At 45.0% G+C, this 25,292-nt stretch overlaps 3 protein-coding genes across 3 annotated transcripts in view; all 3 read right to left on the bottom strand.

Annotated features, from left to right (window-relative positions):
• The window catches only part of RUSC2 (RUN and SH3 domain containing 2), a 56,786-nt gene extending 55,353 nt beyond the window's left edge, over positions 1–1,433 (bottom strand). The window contains exon 1 of the mRNA XM_084224903.1: positions 1,378–1,433. The gene's annotated coding sequence lies outside the window, so the exon portion shown is untranslated. The remainder of the gene's footprint in view (positions 1–1,377) is intronic.
• A 2,125-nt stretch (positions 1,434–3,558) lies between these two features.
• LOC311165152 (putative phospholipid-transporting ATPase IM) lies at positions 3,559–9,838 on the bottom strand. Its single transcript, XM_084224950.1, has 4 exons — positions 9,779–9,838; positions 8,325–8,463; positions 6,315–6,445; positions 3,559–4,475 (listed from the first exon to the last, which is right to left on the bottom strand). Exons 1-4 carry the CDS (start codon positions 9,815–9,817, stop codon positions 4,254–4,256), a joined length of 531 nt encoding a protein of 176 aa, XP_084081076.1. The 5' UTR covers positions 9,818–9,838; the 3' UTR covers positions 3,559–4,253.
• Positions 9,817–23,579, bottom strand: LOC311165576 (phospholipid-transporting ATPase FetA-like; the record flags this gene model as incomplete). Its single annotated transcript, XM_084225651.1, has 11 exons — positions 9,817–9,829; positions 9,876–10,024; positions 11,000–11,083; positions 12,436–12,659; positions 14,231–14,414; positions 17,275–17,422; positions 18,247–18,352; positions 19,385–19,496; positions 21,075–21,239; positions 22,662–22,777; positions 23,567–23,579. 11 exons carry the CDS (start codon positions 23,577–23,579, stop codon positions 9,817–9,819), a joined length of 1,314 nt encoding a protein of 437 aa, XP_084081777.1.
• Positions 23,580–25,292: the final 1,713 nt, after the last annotated feature.

Below are 25,292 nucleotides of genomic sequence, written 5' to 3'. Positions count from 1 at the left end.
TTCTGGTCACCCACATTTAAAAATTATAAACTTAAATGAACAGGTGCAGAAAGGGCCTGAGGGAAACAAAAAACCTATCAAACAAGAAGAAACTTAAGAGCCTGGCTTGTTTAGCCTAGGCAAATGTAGGCAGAGAGCGGATAGGATTGCTGTCTAAATATATCACAGGAGACAAACAAAACTGCTGAAGCAAAAGTATAAAGCTGGCATGACAACAAGAGAATAAATGCAGTGAACACATTTAGGTTGAAAATTAGAGAGAGAGAAAAATCAACCTTTAGGACAGGAAGCTTTCCAACTGGAATACCTGGATTTAGGAAGAATTTTATCAGAGGTCTCATGGGGTTAGAGGATACAATGCATGTGCCCACTGATATCCAAGAGGGCCTTTATGCTCCTGGTTTTGTTCCAGCTGGTAATTAGCATGGGTGATTACTGAGATGTCTCCATTCATACAACAGACTTTGCTGAGTATCCAACTGGAGAGCCCAGGGCAAGCATGCAGTGCTCCTCTGCCCTCCCATTTCCTAAGAGCTGCTCACAATTAAGGACTTCCAGGCTACAGGTCAGTGGGAGAGAGCTGTGTGGATGCACACGGGCAGAGTGAGAGCTACCAGGCAGCCTGGAGTGCAGGTGTTGCAGTGGAAAACACCCTCGAGGTGCCTCTGCCCAAACGCACCTGCTGCCCCATGGTATTAGGGACAGAGATTGCTCACTGTCACCCCGTGGGCTCGGGAGAGAGAGATGTTCCAAGCTCTCCTCTGCTGCAGCGTAAGACAAGGAAACACGTCATCACTGGTTATCAAAGAATCACAGAATGGTTTGCACTGGAAGGGATCTCAAAAGACCACCTTGTTCCATCCCCCTGCCATGGGCAGGGACACCCTGCACCAGACCAGGCTGTCCAGAGCCCCACCCAACCTGGCCCTGGGCACTCCCACGGAGGGGGCACCCACAGCTTCTCTGGGCCTCCTGTTCCAGCGCCTCCACACCATCAGAGAATTATCATTCTTGACCCCCAAACTGCAGCCCAGCAGGGCTGCAAGTATAGGCACAACAGCAAAACAATGTTCAAACTCTGAATATTTATATTATGGAATAATGAGGAGATTAAAAGGGAGAGGGTGAAAACAAAATCAAAAATCTATATCAGGGATTAATTTTTGACATATCTGTGAAACACCAGAGCTTCATAAAAGACTAAATTATAATTTTCAGACAGCGCACAGACGATGACACACGGTTTCACCTCCCCCGGGGAGCCAAGCAGAGCACCGCGCACACGAGAAGCAGCGACCCCGCTCCGCCCCGCGCAATTCCCGCACAGTTCCCGCACAATCCCCGCACTGTCCCGCCCGCCCTGCCACCGTCCCTTACCGATCGCCCGCATCGCTCCGCTGTTTACAGACGCTCCGCGGGGCGGGCTCTCCACCCTGCCCGCCCCCACCGGGTCCTCCGCCTAAGGATGTCTGACGTTTCCTCTAAGTTTCCTCTTAAAACATCCTAGCCAGGATGGAAAATTTTGGGAATTTGTGTGCTTCCCGCGACAGGATACCGGATGAATAGGGTTGCCGTCTCAGATCCATTGTCCCACAGACCGTCCCCCCCGTGCACTTCTGCGTGTAAACTTGTTACATCAATTAACAGAGTGCCACGGAATCTATCATCCCAATATTCTCTTTTTATTAAAAAAAACCACAATTATTTTACAAAATCAGGAGTGATGCAGGACAGACATCACTGCCAGCTGATGTGTTTCAAATGCTGATTGTGTCAAACCACTGAAAGAATTGTATCTGGTGCAAGCTCACCAACAGCTTTATTATCCCCTACATGTTGTAGCCAACATTTTCAAATCCCCTTTTAGCCAGAAGGTGAGTACTTTGCACGTAAACCATATGAGAAGAGAGGCACAGTGTCAGATTTTCCTTGCTCTGTCAGCACATGGTCTGCCTCTGCTGCTCTGCAATATATTCTGCTGCATCAGATGCCAGGAACAGCTTTGATAGGACTTTCAATCCACAGACCAGTGTGGGTATCATGGGGATGTCTGCTAATCTGCACAAATTCTCCTTTTCCCCCTAACCCCAGGGTGGCTGACTGTGAAAAATATAATCCTCGTCAGAAAGCCATGATTGTCTCTGCAAAGTGAATGGTAAATCAGGGGGAGGTGACAAGCATTAACTACCACAGTGGTTTCCTCAGCCAGAGTGCAGGCTCTCACTTTACTTAGGTGTCTCCTTCCAGGGGAGATCATCAGATAATTTACTCCTTCCCTAGCAAGCAGGTCCTAGACACTGAAGTCTGGACCCAGTCCCAGCTCCAGTTTTGCACTGGCAGTGCTGAAATTTAATACCAGAGTTTGCAACAAGCCTCCCCAAGCAGCAGGTGCAACAGACTAGTATGGTTGTTTTTTTTTTCCTTTCCTGCACTGAGTTAAAACACAGGGAGATTAAACCTTCTATTAGAGCTTAAACAATCTCACACAGTAACTGCTGAAACTGGGACCACAGGCAGCAGGGTGTTCCATGAAATGGGGACATAGCTGGCCTCTTGCCATCATACACTGCCTCCTGACAGCTCGGAGACTCATGGCAGAGTTTTATAAATACCAACTGGTTACTGCACAAAAAAATCTAATTCAAATTAAGGAAGGAGTCTAAATTTGTATGATGGAGCTGGAAAAAAACCCAACCTCAACAAAAATCAAAACCAAACAAAAAACCTGCCCTCGTATCAACAGCCAGAGGCTTAGTCCTCTGCACAAAAAAAGCTGCATTTAGACAGCTCAGCAGTGCTGGCAAGACAGACTCTCATGCTGCCACGCTGGCCTTCCACCCAGTAACCCTGCTGATTATGGAGTTGGTGTGACAAAACAATGAGCAAATCCCAGTCCCTCAAGATCACCACATCTTTAGCTGAGTCTGTGCATCTTAGGTCCCTCTGCTGGCGGTCAGACTGGTAGGATTTTCAGCTCTCTGCTACCGGTGTTTGAGAGATAACCTGTTCCCAAGTAAAATTTGAGCCAGCACAGAGAAACACTGCAGCCATGAAACACTGCAGAGACTCCTGAGGCCTCACTAATTTCCTCTGGATCGTGGCCGCTCTGCTCATCAGGGAGGGTGAGGGAACCACCAGGCCATGCTTCATCCCTTACACTGAACCCCAGCACCAGTGGAACAAAGGCTATTTCAGCTGTTGGCCATGAAATAGCTTTTCTGGCTTCAGTAATTCTGGTGTGATCACCATCAAGCCAGATGTGCACACACCTCATTCTGTTAAGGGGGGGCAGATGCCTCATGCTGGCAGCTCAGGCAAGCCCTTACCATGGCACGGGCTTCTCAGGGGCCAGATTTCATGGTTTGAACCATAAGAATGCCTGAGAGCCTTCTGCTCTTTTATTTTAAGTCTAAATGCAATGGCTGGTGCCCAGTTACAAAACTTGAGAGGGTTCTGAGGACAATAATCCTTTACAAGAGCAGATTTGCAACCCAGATAAATCAGGGCAGACTAATGACTGTCAGCTCCTGGTCCTTTGACCTACTAAGGGTTTCTCTGAGCTTGCAGCAATTCCTGACGGCAGATGTGGGAAGAGGGTGGTGTTTGGGTACTGGCCATCTCTTGAGAAAGTGGATCACAGTCAAAAGGCTACAAAATCACACATGTTACAAAGGTTGTGGATTTGTGGGTTGTGTGGCTGGACCTAAGGCACACCTGGGGTCAATACTGTCACCCCAGTAATACGGCCCAGAGTGGATTCATGAAGAAAAACAGAAGGCACGTGACTGAGAAAGACATTGCCAATTCAACCTTTTCCTCAGACTGAAATTCTCTTTGCTCTGAGGTATATAGTTAGAGGGAGAAAAAAAAATTAGCATTATGAACAATCTCAGGGAGCAGAGATGCTTCCCACAGCACGCTCTCTCTTGTGCCAGGCATCCCTCTGGGATATCATGCGACTCCACGCTCCAGCTCACCCTGCCCACCTTCCCCAGCAGCAGCACGCATCTCTGGAGAAGAAACTAGAATCAGAGCGTGCACATGGGTGAAAGGAAAGCCCCAAGTCCTTGATTTGGCAGCCCAGAGGGCAGAGTTCTGGGCAGCCACTGGCTTGGTGCCTTGCAGGCAGTACAGCCTCCTCTCCTGACAGCCCTTTACTTTGGTTTGCTTCGTTAATTTTTAAGGGGAACAGGGTAGGGAAGGGGGGTGGGTGTTTTTTCTTCTCTCCTTTTTCTTTTTTTTTTTTCCCTTTGTTACAATCCTTTGTGTTTATATTTGTCACTGTTGGGTGAAAATGTTCCTGTTGTGGCAAAAGGTGATTTTGGCCTCATGTTCCTCCCGGACATGATGAGCGCTCCGAAGCCGTGCTGGTGGGAGAAGGCGTAGCCAGAGCGGCGCGTGCTGGTCCGGCGCAGGCGCCGCTTGGGAGAGGGTGGAGGGGGCCTCTTTTTGGCTTCCTTGATCTTCATCAGGACCTGGGAATCAGAAGAGAAGGTGGAAAAAGTGGAATCATTAACAAGCATCATTGAGTGCATCACTACACACCAGCACAGCGGAACAGGAGCAGAGAAAGGGAAACAAAAGCAGGGATCTAAAGGCAAAAATGAGGAAAGGGCATCTTCTGTTCTATTCTATTCTATTCTATTCTATTCTATTCTATTCTATTCTAGGTGTTAATGGCAGTGTCATCTGTAAATCGTGAGAGGGAATTATTTCCATGAATTCCCCACATCTCTGATATGCCATGGTTGGGGTATGGCTGTAGGACTTTCAGTCAAATCACCCACAATGTGAAAGTCATCTCAACAAGTTAAAATTCCAGAAAACTAATGAAGAAACATTCAAGGAGTGGCATATTTAATATAGAAAACAGACTGCTAAAGGGAGTTTCTGATACATAAACTCTTTTTATGATTATAATGATGAATGTTATAGAATTATAGAGTCATAGAATGGCTTGGGTTGGAAGGGACCTTGAGTATCATCTCATTCCAACCCCGCTGCCACTGTATCAGGTGTATCAATACCCCATGCAACCTGGCCTTGAATGCTTACAGGGATAATAGAGAGATTCCTGTATTCCTTGGCAGATGGGAAATAAATACTGCACTTTATTTGCAAGTAGTGGGTTTTCTGCTCCCAGGTGGCCACTGAGTTAATCTGCTGTCAAGAACCTTTTCAGAATGGGGCTGTCTAATGCAAGAGGCAGCTATTGAGAGCCTATGGCTCAACAGAACCCCCAGCTGCCAGACTCCTGTGTTTCTTAATTGGCACAATGGCAGTGGCAGGAGCTTGGCCTCTCTAAACATCAGGCCTGTCTGCTGCCATCTGGGGGACTCCTTAGAGCTGGAAACCTACTCCTCTCCTGTGACCATTCACTTCCAAGAGGAGGCAGAGAAGTGGGATTCTGGGTGACAGCTGTGTTTGACTTCTGCTCAGCTGGGGTAAATTTAGCCCGTTTTTACACCCCCCCCAACTGCCTTGAATTGTGTCCCAAGGACCTCCCTACCCAGCACCCGCCTACCCTCTCTGTAAGGGCTGAGAATTCCCCTAACATGTTCTCCTACAGTCACCCGGAGGATGACCAGGGAGGGCGTCAGCTGCGGTGCCTTCCCCTGGGGCTGTGCTCTGACCCCGATTCGCAGCAGCTCGGCGCAGGGAGAGGAAGGAAGCACGAGGTGGCAGTAGCATTCAGCAAATGCTCCTGTTTGGAATCAAGCCCTGGGAGCTCTGCGTGCGCTGATTTTCTTGAGGGGTCCCTTGGCTGCAGTGAGCAGTGCGCTCCCTGCCCACTCCATCGCTCCCTGCCTCTCCTTGCCCCGGTGTCCTCATCTTCATATTCCCGGGTATGGGAGGGAAGCTGGTTCCAGGGGGGGCATACAGCCATTGGCTACAAAAAGTCAATTCTGAAATAAGTAAAAAAATCCCCAGCAAACATATATTCCGTGGTGGAGGGTGAAAGCCTGTGGGCTGCCAGGCTAAAAACTGCACAGTGTCGGGGCAGGAGGAACATGCCACTCCTTTGCCACTGAGCCACAGCGTTTAAACCCTGCACCTAAAAATAGTGCAGCTTTCCTGCCTCAGAGCAGTCTAATCCACATCTAAATAATCTCAGCCCTGGTCCCAGCTGCAGATGGTTTGAACTGTGCCAAACCCCAAATTCAATCCTCCTTCTCTGGGGAGGCAGGGACAGATGGATGGCAGCAGTTGCACGGACACACACCCCAGGTGATGCCAAGCCCGTGGAATGTGGCTTCACGGTGAGCCTAGGCCATGGCAAGCAGGATTTCTGGTTTAAAAAGGTATCTCCTTACTTTGTCGCTGGGAGTTGGCTTTAACTGAACCTTCAGGAATCGAAAGCCAACCACAGGCAGCACGCAGAGGGTGATGCTGAGGAAGATGGCCAGCCACACGTTTGGTTGGCTGAGGGTGTTACGAGCCGTACCTGGAAAACAAACACATCATTGAAACTGCAAAAGCAGCACCTCCCACCATTACTCCCTGTTGCTCTCTGTGATTTCAGAGCACCTGGCAAACAGACCAAAATACAAGGCACGCATCGTCTCCAACAGTGAAATCAACTGGCAGTAGAAAGACCTGCAAAGCCAGTGTCACTGTCTGAGATGAGCAAAGAGAAATGCAATGTCCAGACATGAATTTTTGCAGCAACAACCCAAGTGGACAAAAGTGTCAGAGTGAGCCTTTTCTCTCTGTGAAGAGTCAAATCACAGCAAAGGATTGATGTAAACGTTCAGGAGGCCTTAAGCAGCAGGCCAGGACTCCAGTGCAAAAGGAAGAATAATCCTTTCTTGCTTCCCAGCACCATTTCCTAAAGGATATGGAATACTGTCTCTGCCCAACAGGCGATGGGAATCACAGCCCTTTGTGAGAAGAGCATGTGTTGCTCTGGGGAGCTGCACAGACAGCATAGCCTAATGGGGGTATTGGCAGCCCCACTGCCACGTGGTGGCATGTCACTGACACCTCCTTTGAAACCAAAGTGCTCATTTTTGGCTTTTGCAAAACTGTGGGAATGTAAAATAGAACAAACAGTCTGCAAAACCCTCATTACAGGACTTAATGATGCTGGTGTTGGCAGTATATTTGCTGAATATTTTCTTTCCAGTTGGCCAAATTCTGCTGTAATACAACTTCACTGAAATTTAAGTAAACAAGTTGTCTTAGTCCAGACTAGAAACACTTTCCTTAAAAATGGTTTCAAACTGGGACCTTATTGTGTCCCTCAGCATTATGGCTTCTTTGACCAATGTAGTAATAATAGAGCAGCAGATGAGATACCCCTGGCAAGTGAGTTAGAATCGTCATAGAATCCTCAAGGTGGATAGAGACCTTCAAGATAATCCAGTACAACTGTCCACCTGTCCTGGGAAACTGAACAGACATTCTGACTTCTCTCACTCAGCATTTTTGATTCTTAAAGCCATCTCAAAGTGGATGTGATCATCTGCTTCAAAAATATGTTGCAACAACTAACCTACATCTCAGATATTTCTAAGTTGGCTAAGCCCCTTATTGTTGCAGTGAAGACAGACAAAAGAAGTTTTTACTGAAAAAGTCAGTAAAAAATGAAGGCATTGATTAATACAAAAATCTGAGACTTGAAATAAAAAGTGTTGGGATTTCATAAGTAAAGACTCATAACAATGTTTTATCTATATTGGCTTTGGATGCACAGAGCTATTAAAACCATCTGAATTACTTTGAATTACTTTGCATACATGTTCTTCCTGGTCAAACTCTCAGGAGATGGACTAATTTTTTATCCTTCACTTTTTGCATATGTTCAGAAATCTGTTATGTAAAATAACTACAAAGACCTGGTCCCCACTGGTATGTTTTGTTGTTGGGGATTTTGCCATTTAACTTGGCAGAGGGCTCACCTTAATCAGATGGTATTTTTCTCATGTCTGACTGGATGTTGTACTTCTATACCTTCCTATGCCAAAATGTTAACTTATTTACAAAGATCACACATCTACAAATAAGATGCTCCTATATAGCTGTAAAAATTGGATATCTAGAACCCAAACATAGAAGAGCAGCAGAAAGCATTCCATCCAGCTCATTAGGTTTATTTAAAAGACAGTTCTTAGGACTGCATGGGAATCTTACACAAGGAAGGGAACATGGCACACATTCACCTGGATGGATGGGATTCAAAATAAATCCCAGCAACTCTCAGAAATATCCTGGCATTTCTTGCAGAAAAGGCAACCATTGTATCCTGAAATATGCACAGAAATACTTGGAAGCCCTGCAGTATGCCCATTCTGAGTGCAATCCAGCTTTGTCCCAAGGCTTACCAATGAAGGGAAAGGAGGCTGTGAAGATCAGGTACATGCCGTCACTGTACATGGTGAAGGTGATAGCAAAATAAACAGAAAGGCTGCCCCAGATGAAGAACTGGTTGACAACTGTCCAGTAAGAGGTGTCCAAGCCAATCTGAAAGAACAGAGCAATGCAGCTGTTGTCAGTGCCTTCCTGATTTAGCAGACCTGTGCTGAACACAGCTTTTCCTCTGCTTTGTACGTCTCCCCCCACAAATGCTATTCATTCAAGCCTCAAGAAATAGCAAGTCACAAATCATAAGATTGTGGGAAACCATTGAAGGCAAGATTACTACATTTATCCTGTTGTTGCCCTCTTCTCAAGCATTCACTAGTGGCCAGTCCTGGAGACAGGATATTAAGGACTTTAAAGATCATCCTGTTCCAATCCCGCTGCCACAGGCAGGACACCCTCCACCAGACCAGGTTGCTCAGAGTCCCATCCAGCCTGACCTTGAACACTTCCAGGGACAGGGCATCCACAGCTTCTCTGGGCAACTTGTGCCTGTGCCTCAGTACCCTCACAGGGAAGAATTTGTTCCTAGTATCTAACCTAAACCCACTCTCATCTCAAAGCCAGTAACTCCTCTTCTGTTACTACATGCCCTTGTCAAAAGTCCCTCCCCAGCTTTCTTGTGGCCCCTGGGTAAGGCTGCAATGAGGTCTCCCTGGAGCCTCCTCTTCTCCAGACTGAACAATGCCAGTGCCCTCAGCCTCCTTAGCAGAGGTGCTCCAGCCCTCTGATCAACTTCATGGCCCTCCTCTGGACTTGCTCCAACAGGCCCTCATCCTTCTTATGCTGAGGGCCCCAGAGCTGTACACAGTAAGTTCAAACAAGTCAGGCTTTATTCCCCCACTCCTTAGCTGTGATGTAGCACTGAAAGTTAGGAGAACAAGCCTGCAAAGACTTCAGACAGCAGGAACTATTATCCAGGGAAATGTGATTGATTGGTTTTCTTTTAAGAAATCTCTCTCATCCTGATGGTACCATCTGATTTTTCTACCACCAAGTCTTAGCTATTTCTTCCAGCAAGTTCAGGCTGCGTCACACATACATCATGCACTGGGCCAGGCTGCAGAGACATCTCCATAATGGAGAACCTATAAATAACTGCCTGATGGCAGACAGACAGTCCTGTGCTTCAAACCCTTCCCATAAAACTAGAACATGTCCTTCTCTATTCCCTGCCTTAACTAATTTGTCTGTTATGACTGCAATCTTCCCAAGGCAAAGACTCTTCTTTCCTGTCACCCTGATCTTTTGTAACATAGGGATCTCTTCTGTTGAACTGAGGAGACTAATCTGGTGTCAAGAGACTTTTTTTGCAAGAATGCATGATGCAGCAGCAAATGCAATGCTGCCAATGGCCCTCCAGATGCTGCTATCATGAAACAACTAATTCCTAAAAATATTACCTGTGATGCCTTACCTGTACAGACACCACGATCAGCAAGCAGGTCTGGGCCATCAGAGCAAAGGACTGGTAGTCAGCAATGGCCTTCCCATCACTCCTCATTGTATTGTACATGGCCCCATAGGGGATGAAGAAGAGTATGAGGGAGCTGTAGATCCCTTGCAACATGCACTTGACAAACACCACCTTGTTAAAGTAGAGGTTTTGCTGGCCAGGCACATATAGCTGAGGGAACAGCATGCTCCAGCGATCATCCACATCCTGAAAGCAGAGAGGAGACAGTCAGATTTGCTGGCAGCCACCCAGCCAAAGACACAGACCCAGTTAGGGCTGCCATGTCCCTGTGACAGGCATTTCCATGAGAAAAGGCATAGCACATAATTCACTCCACTGTGCTTGCTGGCATGGCACATCCTGAGGTCACCTGGGCATATTTTCCATAAAGTATTTTACCTTTCTTGTGCTAAAAAAAAATTGACAGCTGATAAAAAAAAGAAAGAATATACACTTCATCTAAAGCAGACTGCATGGTCTGTTCTGCGGAGAATTGACTGGAAGCTAAGGCTTAGAAAATACCTCCCCACACAGGCAAGGCTGTCTCACTTGGATCCCTTAAGTGTCCAGAGTGGAACACTGAACCACTGGAAAGTAGCCAATGCCTCTTCATTTAACTTGTAAAATGCATATAGGAGCAGCTTTATTTCTCCTTTGTCCTTCAAACAGAAACAGTGAGGTCGAAGTTTGTGTGAGATTACCACAGAAAGAACTCACTAGAAAGGCTGAACTGGCAAAATCTGGTTTCAAAGATCCAGTTAATTAATTGTTTTGTCTGGTCATTAGGAAGTCACTTGCCAGGCTTCAGGAGCACAGGTGGTAGGGTATGACTGCTCCAGAGGAGGGTTGCAATGGCACCTGGTGCCGTAGGCAGCAGCCTAACCCAAAAATCTCATCACACACTGAAACCTACAGGCCAAATCAGGGTAAGCATATTTATCTCAACTTCCTGTTCCTCACAGGACTACTTAAACCTAAATTATATGGCTAGGAGGGAATACACCTTCTCTCTGGTGCATCTTTTTTTTGTGATTTAAGTCCTCTCTGTCAGATTATTATTTCAGGAGTTATCATGGTAGGTAGCCAAAAGGTCAGCTGCTTTTGCTTCATGGAACCAGCTTAAAATACCTGGACAAAAAAGCCCTATGAATAAAATCCCCAAAGTGATGACAGAAACAGTACCTGATCAAAGAGACTCATTCCTAGCACTGGGAGAGAGGTGTATACCAAATTGTAAAGTGTAATGAACCACTCATCATAGACAGTCTGGGAAAAAAAAACAAAAACAAAAGAAGTGAAGTTAGCAAAAGTTGTGCTTTCCATTTCTTTGAAAGTACGTGCATTTACTTGCTGCAACACCTTTGTTTGAGTTGTTACTGAGACAAAAGGGATGAGATGACTCAAACTCAGCCTCCCTAAAGAGGGGAAGGATCACATTATGCCAGCCCAGCCTGCTGAGCGCCCAGTGCTGGATCCTCCTGCACCAGCCTGCACGCCCAGCCCCTGATATCTGCACTTCCCACCTCTGTGTTTGGTTGGAGGCTGGTTTGCCATGAACCAACACAGTTTTTTCACTCTGGATGTGTTCCTCTGGCAAGATCCTGATGCCCACAGGTATCTCAGGTCCAACTGTTTGCTCCAAAAAATACGCTAGCAGCACAAGCATAAATCTTACAAGATCTGCACCAAACTCTAATCTGTGTCATCAGCTGATGGTTGCAACCACTTTGAATACTTTTGAAAATCATGCAAGTGATGTATGTGCTTCATAATGCACCTAAATGCCAGAGAAGGTTTATACTGGATATTAGGGGAAAAAAATCTTCATGGAAAGGGTGGTCAGTGTTTAAAAAACATGTGGGTGTGGCACTGGGGGACATGGTTTACTGGTGAACATGGCAGTGTTGGGTTTGTGGTTGGACTTGATGATCTAGGAGGTATTTTCCAACCTTAATGATTATATGATTATATGATTGTATAATATATATATTCTGTCTCCAGGCATCCATCCTCCAGCAGCAGCAATAGCTGCTGCAATGGAGGCAGCAATAGCTGCTTTATACCCATGTGGCTAAAGAATACAGACCTGAGTTTGTTCAGTGAGGTGAGAGGAATGGCTTAGTTTATTTCCTTGTAACATGTTTCTAGATACTTCACTTGAAAATGCTAGATGTAGACTTACAGAATAATTTTGGTTGGAAGAGTGCTGTAAAATTCATCTAAACCAACCTCGCTCCAATCAGCACAGACATCTTCACCTAGGTCAGGTTGCTCAGAGCCCCATCCAACATGACCTGGAATGTTTCCAGGAAGGGGCCATCAATCTCTGGGCACCTTCTGTCATGTTTTACAAACTTCCTTGCAAAAAACTTCTTCGTTGTATCAATCTAAGCTTAGTTTAAAATCATTGCCCTTTGTCGTATTGCAACAGGCCATGCTAAACTGTCACTCTACGGCTCTTTTGTAGCGCTTTCAGGTACTGAAAGGTGCTCTAAGATCTCCCTGAAACTTTCTCATCTGCCAGCTGAACCAGCCCTCCACCCTCAGCCCGTCTTCACAGCAGAGCTGCTGCCCTCTGACCATCAACACATCCCTGACGAAACCAAAACCAGACCTACCTGTGCTGAGAAGCCAGAGAAGAAGCCATACCAGAAATGCACCAAGGTGAAGGCAAAATTCTTGTAGAAGAAGTACTTGAGGAACTTGCACATGCGGATGTAGGACCACCGTCCGTGGACCAGGAGCAGGCGCTGCAGGTAGCGGAACTGCGCGAAGGAGAAGTCGCTGGACAGGACCGCCTGCATCCCCTCCTGGCCACTGATGCCAACCCCAATGTGGGCAGCTGCAGCAAAAAGGTCACATCATTATACCGAGAGTTTTCACTGCCCCATTTCTAGAATTAATTTTTTAAATTAATTACCCAGCACCAAATACCATGTTAATTCCCTCATGGCCTTCATAGAAAGTCAGAATGAAAAGCTATTAAATGAAAAAAAAAAAATTGGTGCACTAATTCTTTCAGCAGCACTATGATTTTGGCCCTGTGATACATTTCCCGTAAGTGGGCTTTTATTATTTGAATGAAATTATAGGTTCAGTGACAGTTATGGTTTTTTTTCTGAATGCTTTCCAGCAGCACAGATACTGTTGTTTATACCGATAGCATTGTTTATAATGGCTGCTTTATAAAACAATAATTTATATTGACATGTGACTTTTATTTAATATGCCTGCATGTCCTTCCAGAAGCCTTAAAACATCATCCCAGACAGGCAAAATCTTCAAACCATTTTAAATTTTCTCAGACACTGTGGTAAAAGGCAGACTGTAACCTTTTTATGTTTCCTGGGCTTTATTAGTTCAATCAAATAATAAGATGGAAGAGTCACTTTTTTTTTTAATAGTAACTTGCATCTATTAAACATGGACATAAGTTTAATGTGACAGCTAATTATACAGCTTTAACTGATTAATACATTCTTAATGGCTGAAGGTTGGTTAGATTCAGATGTTTCCACTGAACTGAATTGATAAAATCCCATAGTCTCAATCCACCTGTGGGGGAATGGATTAGTTTCTAATTATTATGTACACTTTAACTTTCTTCTCCTTTCTTTGCTGACTGCCTGACTTACCTCTCTTGAAGCTCTATACTTAGCCTTTTCTTTCTTAATTAAGAGGCCCCAGTTAATCAATTCTTGCAAATTAACACAAGGAATATTAGCAATAGGTCTGTCTTAATAATCTTAATTTAATTATACCTAGTTAGGACTTTTTTTCATAAATTCACTGAGGTAATGCAACATCAAATGATGCTCAAGGATGGAAAGGCCCGGAAGCCTACCATCTGTAACTCAAGGGAGATAGTTAACAAACAGTCCTGACACAAATAAATGCTGAAAAAAAGCACCCCACATAATATTATACATAATATTTACAGGTACGAAGATTTTATTTCTGCTTTGAGTCAGGCCCTCTATGATCCAAACTGTTATATACATTGCCCTTGTGATTTGTTCTATACCTTGCCCTTGTGATGGTGTCCGTGCAGACACACTGATTGACACATCACAGCACAAGTGGGCTCTTCATAGACTCACAGAGCCATTTAGGTTGGAAAAGACCTGTAAGATCATCAAGACCAACCGTTTTGTCTGCTCTAAGGGAGGCACTTAGTGCAACCTCAGCTCCTGGAGGAGCCCAGTGTGACCCGCAAGGCGGGAGACACAACTAACCTGTAGTGAGAGTGCTCTGTAGAAATCTGCCAAAATCTGGGACACAGACACACGTTTCTACAAAGAGGGTGGTACAGGAGGCACTCAGATACGTGTTCCTGCTGCTAGCCTCCCTCAGAGAGCAAATACCTCTTTGAGTCAGAGTGCCACAGCATGCTGGCTGTCGGCCATCACTCACTTTTGATCATGCTGACGTCGTTGGCGCCGTCTCCGATCGCCAGGGTCACAGCCTTCTTGTACTTCTTCACCAGCTCCACCACCTGGGCCTTCTGCAGGGGAGTCACCCGGCAGCAGATCACCACTTTGCACATGCAGGCAGTCCTCACCAGCTCCAGCTCCAGGTTCCCTTCCAGCGCATAAGCCTGGAAAGGAGGGAAGGGAGCGCTCAGGGCAGGCTGGCAGCAGCTCCTGGCCTGACAAAGAGGGTGCAGCTGAGCCAGGCCCTTACACCAGTGTGGGTGAATCCACCCACCCAGTCACAGGGAGCATCTACACTGCACATCCACCGCCTACCCTACACCTGCAAGGTTGCACTTCGGGTGCACCACATCTGGATGTGCACCACATCTGGATGTGCACCACAGCTGGGTATGCACCACATCTGGATGTGCACCACAGCTGGGTATGCACCACATCTAGGCATGAAAAACAGCTGGGCATGCACAGCACCTGCTCTGGCTGATGTAACCTGGCAGAGGGCAGAAGTGTCAAACACTAAAAGCAGGAAGCTGCTGCAGGGCCTGAGACAGCCTTGTGTATCTCCATGTGAGAGCGTCTCTGCTCATCCCTCTTGGATTACTATTTAAGCTCTGGGAGATAAATAGGAAAGATTTCAATTTGTTAAGTGCCTAATTAAAAAAAAAAAACATGTAAAAAGTTAAGCTCAGGTGGGCATGACACAGCAAAACACAAAACTAAGGAGAAGGCTGCTTTACTCTGAGAGCTGACCTTTTAAATCAGTCAGCTGTGTTATTTCTGTTTGAGAAGCACTGAGATAATTGGATGTCTAGTCACCCCTCTAGCTCTTCATGAGGAGGAGGGAGCAGTGTGAGCTTTTCAAATTTCTTTCAGATCAGGCTTTATGGCTCTGTTCTTTGTTGTCTCTTTTTAGCAGACATGTATGGAAGGAATCTACAAGGTTCACTCCTGCTCAGAGCCATTTCAGCAGGGCCCACTGCCTTGTCTGTGCGAGGCAGACAGTCCTTAGGCCACATATTCTTTCTTTTTGAAACAGAGAGCTGTGAGTCACCAGTGTCCCCTTTTTCCTCTGTCATGGCAGCAGGCTTCCTCAACAAGAGACCTTTTCATGGTTCAGCCTGAGTTCTGCTTTTGCCTCAATATCCTCACTGCACAGCACCAGCAAAATGTTACCACTTTGTATATTAATGGTGCAGCTTCATACAAATAAAGTGGCATGATGATGCCATTAAGGATGCTGACAATTTTCTGTTCACTGCTTTTTTCAGGCAACACCATATGCGTGCATAGCCCAGCACTGCCCTCCCACCCCTCTACAGGCAGGGATAGAGCACTGAGCAGGTGCTGTGTGTGGGACAGTATCACACCATTGTTCGAGCTTGCAGAAATAAATAAATGACATCTAGATTTGTCTGCACTGTCCTTGTGGCCCCCACCAAGGAGAAAGCCATAATCTTGGTGAAATTCATTGTGTCTACTGTGTGGACTGGCTGCTCCCACACAGCCCAGATTGTGTGGGACAGATCCCCTTGACAGGGTGTAGGTGAGTGTTTGTTTTTCCAGGAATATAAAGGAAGCTTTGCCATCCCTGCCAGAGGTGTTCTGCTAGCACAGCACTCAGGGGCTGCTCTGCAGGCTGAAGGGATGGAGTAGGAACAGGCAAGGGGCTTCCAGCTGATGTCCATGCAATGCACATGGACCAAACCTCTGACAGACCTCTTGTCCGCTTGGCAGTGGGAGTCTAAAGGGGATTATGGCCCTGGAGTTCAAGGGGAAGTGAGTGTAAAAGAGGGAGAAAGGGTACTCAACAACCTAGGCACTGTCTGACAGTGTTTGGAGTCTATACACATGGCACATGAGCCAAAAGTAGAGATGAGATTTTCTTTTTTTTTCTGGGCTCATGTAGAGCTGGAAGGGAAAATTTCTGGGCTGTCATTAAGAAAGGTAGCAACCACAGGGAACAGAAGCACCTTGTTTCTGGGAGGCAGCACCTCCTGGAACTTTCTAAATATGTCTATTTGCTATGTCTATTTGCTTTCACTGAGATCTGGGAAAGTAAAATACAACAGATAAATAAACCTGAGACAAATTACATGTTCGTCACAGACAGGTTTGAATTGAACTGAGTTGTTTTTTCTTTCCTCTCACTGGTTCTAAAAAATTTCTAATATAGATAATTTATTGCAGAGTTTCACTGTTCTCACCAGGAAGACATTTCACCCAGAACTCTCTTATCTCAGTTTAATTCCATTACTTCATTTACCTGTTATAATTTTGAAGAGTATTACCAAGATGATCAGTGTTCTCCAGGCTCAGAAATCCCAACTGACTCAGTTTCCCCCTATGCTTTCTAGATTATGCCTGACTCAGATATCTCTGTACTCTCTCCCAGCCTGGTGTTACCTGCTCTCTTCCTAAGCAGTTAATGCAAACACTGAGCATCAAATAGATGTGGGATAACCCTCTGCAGATGACAGCTGTTGCTTTAGATCAACACTGAGGCCTTCAGAGCCACACTTCCCAAGCAGTCTTTAATCTGCCACAATTTCATCTAGAGTGTATTGCTTCGGTTTGCTTCAAAGAACATTGTGGGAGAGAGCATCAATATATTGGTTAAGTCATATTATCTATATCCTATAAATTAAGCATATCTGTTTTCAGCTATATTTAGTAGAATATGTCCTTGGCATTGAAACCCACGTCTCATGTTATCTTCTTGCTGCAAACACAAACCCTGTTATTTTTCTAAATGTATGTTTCCAGAAATTAAATATGATCCAGCTACTTTATCCCTCTTGTTCATCAAAGATCAAGGTCAACTGATCTCTGTTCCTGAAACATCTTCTGAAACATTGTCTGTCACCTTTGATGTCTCAGATAACCACTGAACCTAGTCTTCAATAGGGCGGAAAAAACCCTTGCCCTCTAGAGTTGAATTTTTAAAGCATTTTTCAGACTTTCAGTATGTCTTGCAGAAAGTTTTTCAGGGAACTCATCCCTAGCAAGGCTCTGAACCTTCCTTACCAGGCTGTGGCCAGTGATAACCAGACCGTACACCCCATTTGCTTGCTCATCAGGTATAATTATTTGCTTTTTTGAAGAGTTTCCAAACTGAATGTTGATTTCATCACTGTCCAGAAAGGAGTCTGGCTTCATCTTTTTTCTTGCATTCCTAAAAAAAAAAAAATAAGAAAAACCCAGGATAATAATGAAAATCTGAAAACTTGCAAATATATATCTGTTTTGTAAGAGCAACTTAATGAAAACAAAAAAATCAATGCTTCCCTTTGATAGTTCAGTCCAATTTTTACTGTATCCCTACAACAATATGCATTGTTTAGCTGCTGCTCTCTGCAGAGATCATGCCCATCTCTGAAACTCTACCAAAGTGTTGCTAAACTTCTGCTGATTTTAAGTCAAACAAACCATCTGAGTGCAATGAGGATGGTATCCTAAAAGGCATCCAATTGTCTGAGCAGGTTGTCTGGCAGCCATCTACTCTAAGAGAAAAGGATTGTGAACCTTTCCCATTTTCCACCTTTACCTAAGAGCCTGTGGCTACAGAGGAGGTGAGGAAGGAAGGTAAGTTCTCAGATACTGCCAAAAAAGTATCCAGACAAAAGACATTCCCAGACAAAGGACAGCAATGTGAATAAATACTAAGAGCAGTACAGCAACAGCATAGCTCAAACCTGGAGCCAAAGCCTTTGTAGCTCAGGATCACTTGCTGGTCAATTTCAGCTGATACTCCCTATCTGACTCTGCTTTTAAGGGTATAAACCTTTATCTAATTTGAGCTCTTGGATCAGGAAGCTTCAGCATTTACTCTCCGAGGAGATTTCAGCCTCTGGATCTTCCAGGGAGGCAGCTCTCCTTTAGATAAGGAGAGCTGAATGAACTGCAATGAGGAAAGCTGACAGGGAAAAAGAGGGTGGAATGATACAAAACACAAATAGTGCTAGTGCACAGCACTGAAACTGTTTTTCAGCCATTTACCTCAGCTCATTCAGTACGTCATCAGATGTGCTGCCTTCAATAATGAAAACTTCTTCCATGTCATCATTCAGCAAGTTGCAGGAGTAACCAATATTCATTGCTGTTTCTGGGAAAGATAAACCAGGAAGATAATCCATCTCAGCAGCCCCATATTCACCCACTTCTGTGGCCTTTTTGTTCACATGACAAAAGCTCTCTTTCTGACTCAAAAGAGATTGGAGCCTTTCAGAGTCAACACTAAAAGAGCCAGGAGAGTCGCTTTGATGGATGTAGCAGCAAATTTGACTTCAGAAGACCACAGGAAAAAAATAACCCTACCAAAATGAAAAAGCTTAAAATACTCTTTGATCGACATACTTGGTGTAACAAAAAACATTTCATGCTGATTCAAAATTTTTTGGGGGGGATTTTTAACTTGGCCTCTCCCTGCTTCCAAAAAAGCCCCAAACCACAGCTCTGATAAAGAATATGGACATTTTGTCCATAAAATTCTGGAAAAGATACTTTGGTATTTTATAGTAAAACTATTGCATTTGGAACATGACAAAATGAAGTGTTTCATTTTTCTCAAAAATTCTCTTCTCATGTCTTGGATGAAATTATTTGCAAACACTTATGACCCCCCTGAAACACCATTGTTTCAGTGAAAATACTATGTCTCCAAAAGAATTCACTGGACTCTATTTGCTGTTCTTTCCACCTCCAAAAGCCTATGTTTCCTCCATTTCTATTTGGGATGATAAGAGCCAGAAACAAGTTGAAATGCACCCAACATCCACTTTAATATAAAAGTTTCTGGAAAGCAGGACAAGGTTTTTCCACCTTCTTCACCTGAATGATAACTGGATGAAGGCAACACCTTTTTGCAGCTTATGTCAGGGGCCATGGGATGCTTACTGTCACCTCTCTGAAGGTAAAGGATGCTGCCTTCACCCTGTTTCCACTCTCATGACAGAAATTAAGGACAGGCATGAGCTACTCATCTGATCTAATTCCAGTTAACTGAAATTTTGCATATGAAGCAAAGCTGTGTAAGTTTGTCTTCTGTGCAGTTTTCAAAGAATGAGAGCACAGGTCCTAGCAGAACCACCCCATCAGTGGAGGAGAAGAGAAGCAACCAAAGCTGTAGAGCCTTTACCTTGCTTATCTCCAGTGAGAACCCATATCTTGATGTTGGCTTTGGCAAGAGTCTCAATTGTCTGTGGGACCCCATCTTGTAGCTTGTCCTCTATGGCTGTGGCACCTAGCAGCTTAACAGAAATGGCAGGGAGCTAGTTAAATCCTCCCACTGCTACCAAAGGAGAAAGCATTAAACCCAATTATTTAAGCAAACACAAATGAAATCCCCAGGAATAAGGTTGTACTGATTGTCATTCTTCCTCAGCAAATTTATTGTACAGAGTACAGCCCTGATCCTGCAGATGTTCTAGGCTCTAATCTCCCCAGGCTCTGATGGATTATGCATATGCATGAAATTATTTTCAAGAATGTTTGCAGAGCTACAGGTCTGTGTTGCTCCATGTGTTCCCTTCACAGCAGGTACAGCTTTAATAGAGGGACCAAGACACTCTGGATCTGTGTCCCCAAACCTCATCTGGTATGGAACTTGGTCCCAGCTGTGCTGTACTGCAGATGTCACATGGCTGCTAAACTCCTTCTCCAGCCCTTTACAGACCTGTGCCCACCCCTGTCACACAGCTACACCACAGACTGCTCAGGACACAAACCTTCATTATTTTTAAGTTACTGCTTTTTCTGATGTTTGAAGGTAGTTGGTGGCTTTAACCTGTCATCAAAGAGACATGGAGGTTTTGCTGCTAGCTCGGATTTCACTGCCACAACCAACCTCCTGGTGCTTGGAGACTAAATTCAGAGGTTGGCTTTAAGCCTGGATCCCATTTGACATCCTGTGATGTCCACAACACATCAGCTATGACCATGATCAATGTAAGTAACAGCTCTGAGGGAACTCTCTACAGGGTCCTCAAAACTGTACAATCCCTGTTTTACAGTAGTTCCTGATCCAGCTAGAGAGACCATGCGACTTCCAAAGGCCAGCTTTTCCCTAGCTCACTCTTGCTTCTTCCCTGAGCACTGCTGGCATTCTGGGCATACAGCTAATGGAAGGAGCAAAGGTGTCTGCCAGGATTTCTGGGGTTTCAAGAAAGCACTGCCACGAGTGCCAAAGCTGGATTGCTTCTCTTCAGATCACACTCATGCTTTTCATTCATTATTCATGGCTCTAAAACACAGGCAAATCCTCCAGGGCATTTAAAAACTGTAACAACACTTAGGGAGAGAAGAATGACCCAAAGATCACAGTTGAGCTCAATTTCAAATTGACACAAACATGTTCGTGGATATCATCGTGGATATCATCTACCCATCCTGCCCAGCGCTGTAAGAACAAAGGAGACACTCTCATGGGCACTGGAAATTATTCCCTGCCTGCCATTTCAAAGGCTGGAAAATAAATAGATCAGCCATTTGCACATACAAAGGATAGCTATGAAATATTTGTGTCCACGTCATCTCCTGCAGGCTCTGGTATGTCACTTCATCACAAGAAAGCTACTTTGACACCCACGTGAGTTAAAATAAAATCATTCCCTTGATCTGGTGGCTGACACCCCAGTTTTGGGCTCCTGATGGAGGTGCCAGGGAACACCCATGGCTGCCACGTTCTGACCTGCTCCTGTCACACAGCCCACTGCTGCAGAGCTGTTTGCAGAGCAGTGTTTACCAAAGCCATTCTGAACTGTTTATTGACAAACCACCACCCTTGCTGCCTCCCCCAGAGCCTGGCCCAGATTCCCTGAATCACCAACCATTAGGTCCTTTTCAATCTCTTCATACAGCTCTGACAGTTTCTCTTCCCGTCCTTCCAAGGCAGTGTTTGCTTCATGGTGACGCCGGATCCAATCCTGGAAGTAGTCTTCCTCCAAGCTTTTATAGGCCACCACAAGTGTCCTCAGGCCTTCCCCAGCAAACTCCTGCAAGACAGTGGTGAGACAGAGGATCCAAGTCCAAGAAGAGCTGTCTGTCCACCTAGGCTTACAAAGGACCTTCGGAAATCAGACTGGTAAAAGCATCCTGGTAAAGTTTGCTGAGGAAAGGTGAAAAAAATGACACCTTAGGCCACAAATGTTGGGGTATTTTAAAACAGCAATTCAAGACCACTTTATCATTACCATCTGTGGTCCTTATGAAAAAAAACCCAAAAAACCAACAAACCTCAAAAGGGCTTTTCTACTTTCTGGCTCTAAATCTTTACACTAACCAGACATTTGTTTTCAGGCTTGTATTTCTCAACAAGAGGTCCAGAACAGTGAGACCTAAATAAACACTGAACACAGCCTCAAATTTTGGACGTGGGTTCAACATTTTTAGGCTATGAATTCTGTCTAAAATGCACAGCGTGAGCACAGCTAGATGCTTGCATCTCAGCAAGCCCTTGCAACTGTGCTTTCTGATGGACAGCATGGAGCTCAGTGTTTTGGTGGAACAGCAAAGAAGCATTTGTGAAATGCATCTCTGTGAGGTTTTTCCCCAGGCTTGAAGTAAAGGCGCATCAGAAACAAGTCACAGGCCTTCTAAATGTCATGCATTGGATTTGCCATCTTTGTCCATATTACAGAATCATAGAATAACAGAATATCTTGGGTTGGCAGGGACCTTAAAGATAATCTCATTCTAACCCCACTGCCATGGGCAGGGACATTTTCCAGGAGAGCAGGTTGCTCAGAGCCCCATCCAACTTGACCTTGAATGCTTTCCAGGGATGGATCATCCACAGCTTCTGTGGACAGCCTGTTCCAGTGTCTCATCAACCTCACAGTAAAGAAATTATTCCTAATAACTAATCTAAATCTTCTGTCTTCCGGTTGAAAGCCATTAACCCTTGTTTTATCACTACATGCCCTTGTAAAAAGTCCCTCTCCAGCGCTCTTGTCAACCCTTCAGGTACTGGAAGGCATTATAAGGTCTCCCTAGAGCCTGCTTTTCTCCAGGCTGAACAAAACCAATCTCCCAGCTACAGGAGAGGTGCTCCAGCCCTCTGATCATCTTCATAGCCATAGACTCACTCCAACAGGTCCATGTCCTTCTTATGCTGAGGATCCCAGAGCTGGACAGTGTTCCAGGTGAGGTCTCAGAAGAGCAGAGCAGAAGGACAGAATCATCTCCCTCGATCTGCTGACTGTCCTGGAGTAGTTCACATGGCACCTGGTTCTCATGCCTAGGCAGCTAATTTGACACCTGAAGCCATAGAAACTATTTTGTTTCTCTATCCCATACCTTAAAATTTGTGCTTAAGTGCTGTTTCTAAAATCTGGGGGTTTTTTTCTGAAGACAAAGAATGCTGGAGAAAAGGAAAACATCAAATACAGAGATGTTGTTGAGAAGGAAGCTCTTACATTCAGGTGTTCTGTGGTCTCCTCTTTGAGAGAGTTGCAGGATGGATGAAGCAGTTCATAGAGAATGGTGTCAGCCCCCTTGCAGTACAAAGTCAAGTCACCTTCTGGACTCCTCACTGTGAGGAAGAGGAGAAGAAATGCTACAAATCCCAGACTGAGTCTTTTGCAGTACAAATCAAAACCAAGAACAGTTTCTACAGGTGTCTGAATTTCCCCAAGTTTTGGCAAACTTCCAGGAATCAAGACAAGCTCTGCTTAGAAAAGAGAGTGGATTGGTCTGAGCAGACAACTACATTGTCCCTACAGGCAGAATTTCACTAAAATGTGGAGAACAACTTGTTTTTAGGGAACTGGTCCTAATTCTCCTATTTTCCTACCAGTAAACTGTAACTACTATTACAATACTCCTGAAACATTAGAGTGAGTTGGAGTGTTAATAAAAGCTGCAAAAACATTCTTGACTAATTTCTCCATTTTTTGTTTGGGAGAAATTGGAAATTTTTTTATTGGAAAAAAACTGTTTTCTCAGTTTGTTCTTGCTTTCTCATGTCCTACTTCCTCAAATTTCACTGAAAATTTAAAAGCTGATTAGAATAAAGCCCTTTCCTGCATTTAATGAGGGGAGCAAGATATACGAAAAGCTAAGTGTCTTTAGGAGACTGGCTTGCATCAATGTGGTCCAGATGTTGAGATTTACTCCACCTGCCTCCTTTAAGTATTTTTCTGGCACCGTTGCTGTGTAATTATAAAGTCAAGGCAGCCCATCTCAAGTCCTCAGAAATAAATCTTATTCAGACCACATTGCAAAGGAGGTGCGCTGGAAAAATTCTGCATCATAGCAGAATGAGGGACAGCTCCAGAACCTAAAAGGTTGGAAAGGAAAGGAAGCAGCAAAGGGAACATACCAATCACAGACATTCGCTTGCGAACGTTGTTGAAATCAAGAATAGCCAGAAGTTTGTAGACTTTTGTTTCTCCCATTTCCACAACAGTGATGGTCTCTGGTGTGCGAGCCCGGAACACAAATCCAAAGTTTCTGGCAGCAGTGACTAGGGCTCCCTCGTCAGGAGATTGTGCTTGATACACCAAGTTACCTGATATGTAAGAAAAAAAAAGTAATGTGGCTTTTGACTTATTTCTGAGCTAAAAAAAAAAAAAAAATACAGCATCTAAGATACAATATAGCAGTTGTCCTTTTGCTTTTCAGTCTATCCATAGAGGTGCAGCACTAAAAGGCACCTTATGTCCACACATCCCCATCATGTCTCACCAACCCATCCTCCAGGACAGTGCAAGAGTTCCCCTGGATTCTTTTAGGGATTTTAATCACTTCTTTGGAGTCTAACATCTCACTGACAGAACAAGTTCCTTGGGTTTAGCCCCTTTCAGTCAGATCTGCATGTATTTTTCTGATCAGTATTTTCACTTTATCCCTGTCAATTAATTCTAGCCTTTAAAGCATGGCTTTCATCCTGTCTGGGATTTGAGGAGGCTGACCTAGTAGCTGTGGGAACACTGGGTGAGAGAAGCTAATGAATCTCCAGTGGGTAGGTACTCAATGTTCTTTGCTTTTTGGGGCTAGGAGCAGAGTAGACAGAGAGCAGGGCAAGCCTCTGCCACCTCAGGGAAGCTGCGGCACCTGCAATTTCTGCACTCCAGGGATGTGGTGTTTGCAGTAGTGTCAGCTCCACCACGGGAACACACAGGGAGTAGAGGCCCTGGTCCTTTCTCTTTCCGTGTGGCATCTCCAAAGACACTGATTTATGTGTGGCCATACACTACAGAAAACCACCAGGGAGCCAAAAGGACCAATAACAGCTTCTGTGGAGAGAAGACGTGCTGTGGTGCGAGTGAACATAACCACTCCTTCCAGTGCCCTCAGCAGTCCTCACCTTCCTTCTTCTCCTCTGGCATCACCGTGTGGCAGAGGGAGAGCAGCCGGAAGAACCTGTGAGTTGGGACATCATCCAGCTTCACGGCTTCAACCAGGCTGTGGTCGTAGAAGGCAAACTTTGGGTCGGCTAATGGGTTGTAGGAGAAATCAACCTTCTCTGTGTTCTGAAAAAAACGTGGCTTGGTATTATTTGTTGAGCTCTCACATGTCTGTACACCAATTCCTGCCCAGCACTGCCCCTGTCTCCTCCTCATGTTCACAAAGGACCCTATCCTGCAGGCCTGGTTGCTCGTGGCAGAGATTGGTGGATTTAAGGAAGTGGGAGGTCAGGAAAGGTATTTAATCATAGGACAGGACAGGCACTAGATGTGCCTTTCAGAGCAGCCCTCAGGCCAAGAAGAACCAATTAGCTGAACTGACTCTCTGAGCAGCAGCTAACGCTCCAACAGGAGCCCTGCCAGTGGATACCTACAGCAAAGAATTGCCTGCCTTCAACACATGCCTGCTGGGAAGCATTGTGCTCATGATGTCAAACAAAAGCTGCCTGTGATAGTGGAATGCAGGAGCCCAGTTTAAAACAATTCAAAAGTCTGTCTTATTCACCATGTTCTCCCAAAGCCAGAAAAAAAATTCTGATATGGAAAAAATAGGACAGACAGGTGAAGTAAAGGTTAAACTCCACAGGCACTACCCATTTTGTCAAAAAACAAGGAGCCCCAAGCAGAGTGGAACACACT

Source organism: Fringilla coelebs (genome assembly GCF_963513975.1).
Source record: "Fringilla coelebs genome assembly, chromosome: Z".
NCBI lineage: Eukaryota > Metazoa > Chordata > Aves > Passeriformes > Fringillidae > Fringilla > Fringilla coelebs.
The sequence above is the reverse complement of the archived record's forward strand: the minus strand, read 5'-3'. Positions and strand labels throughout refer to the sequence as shown.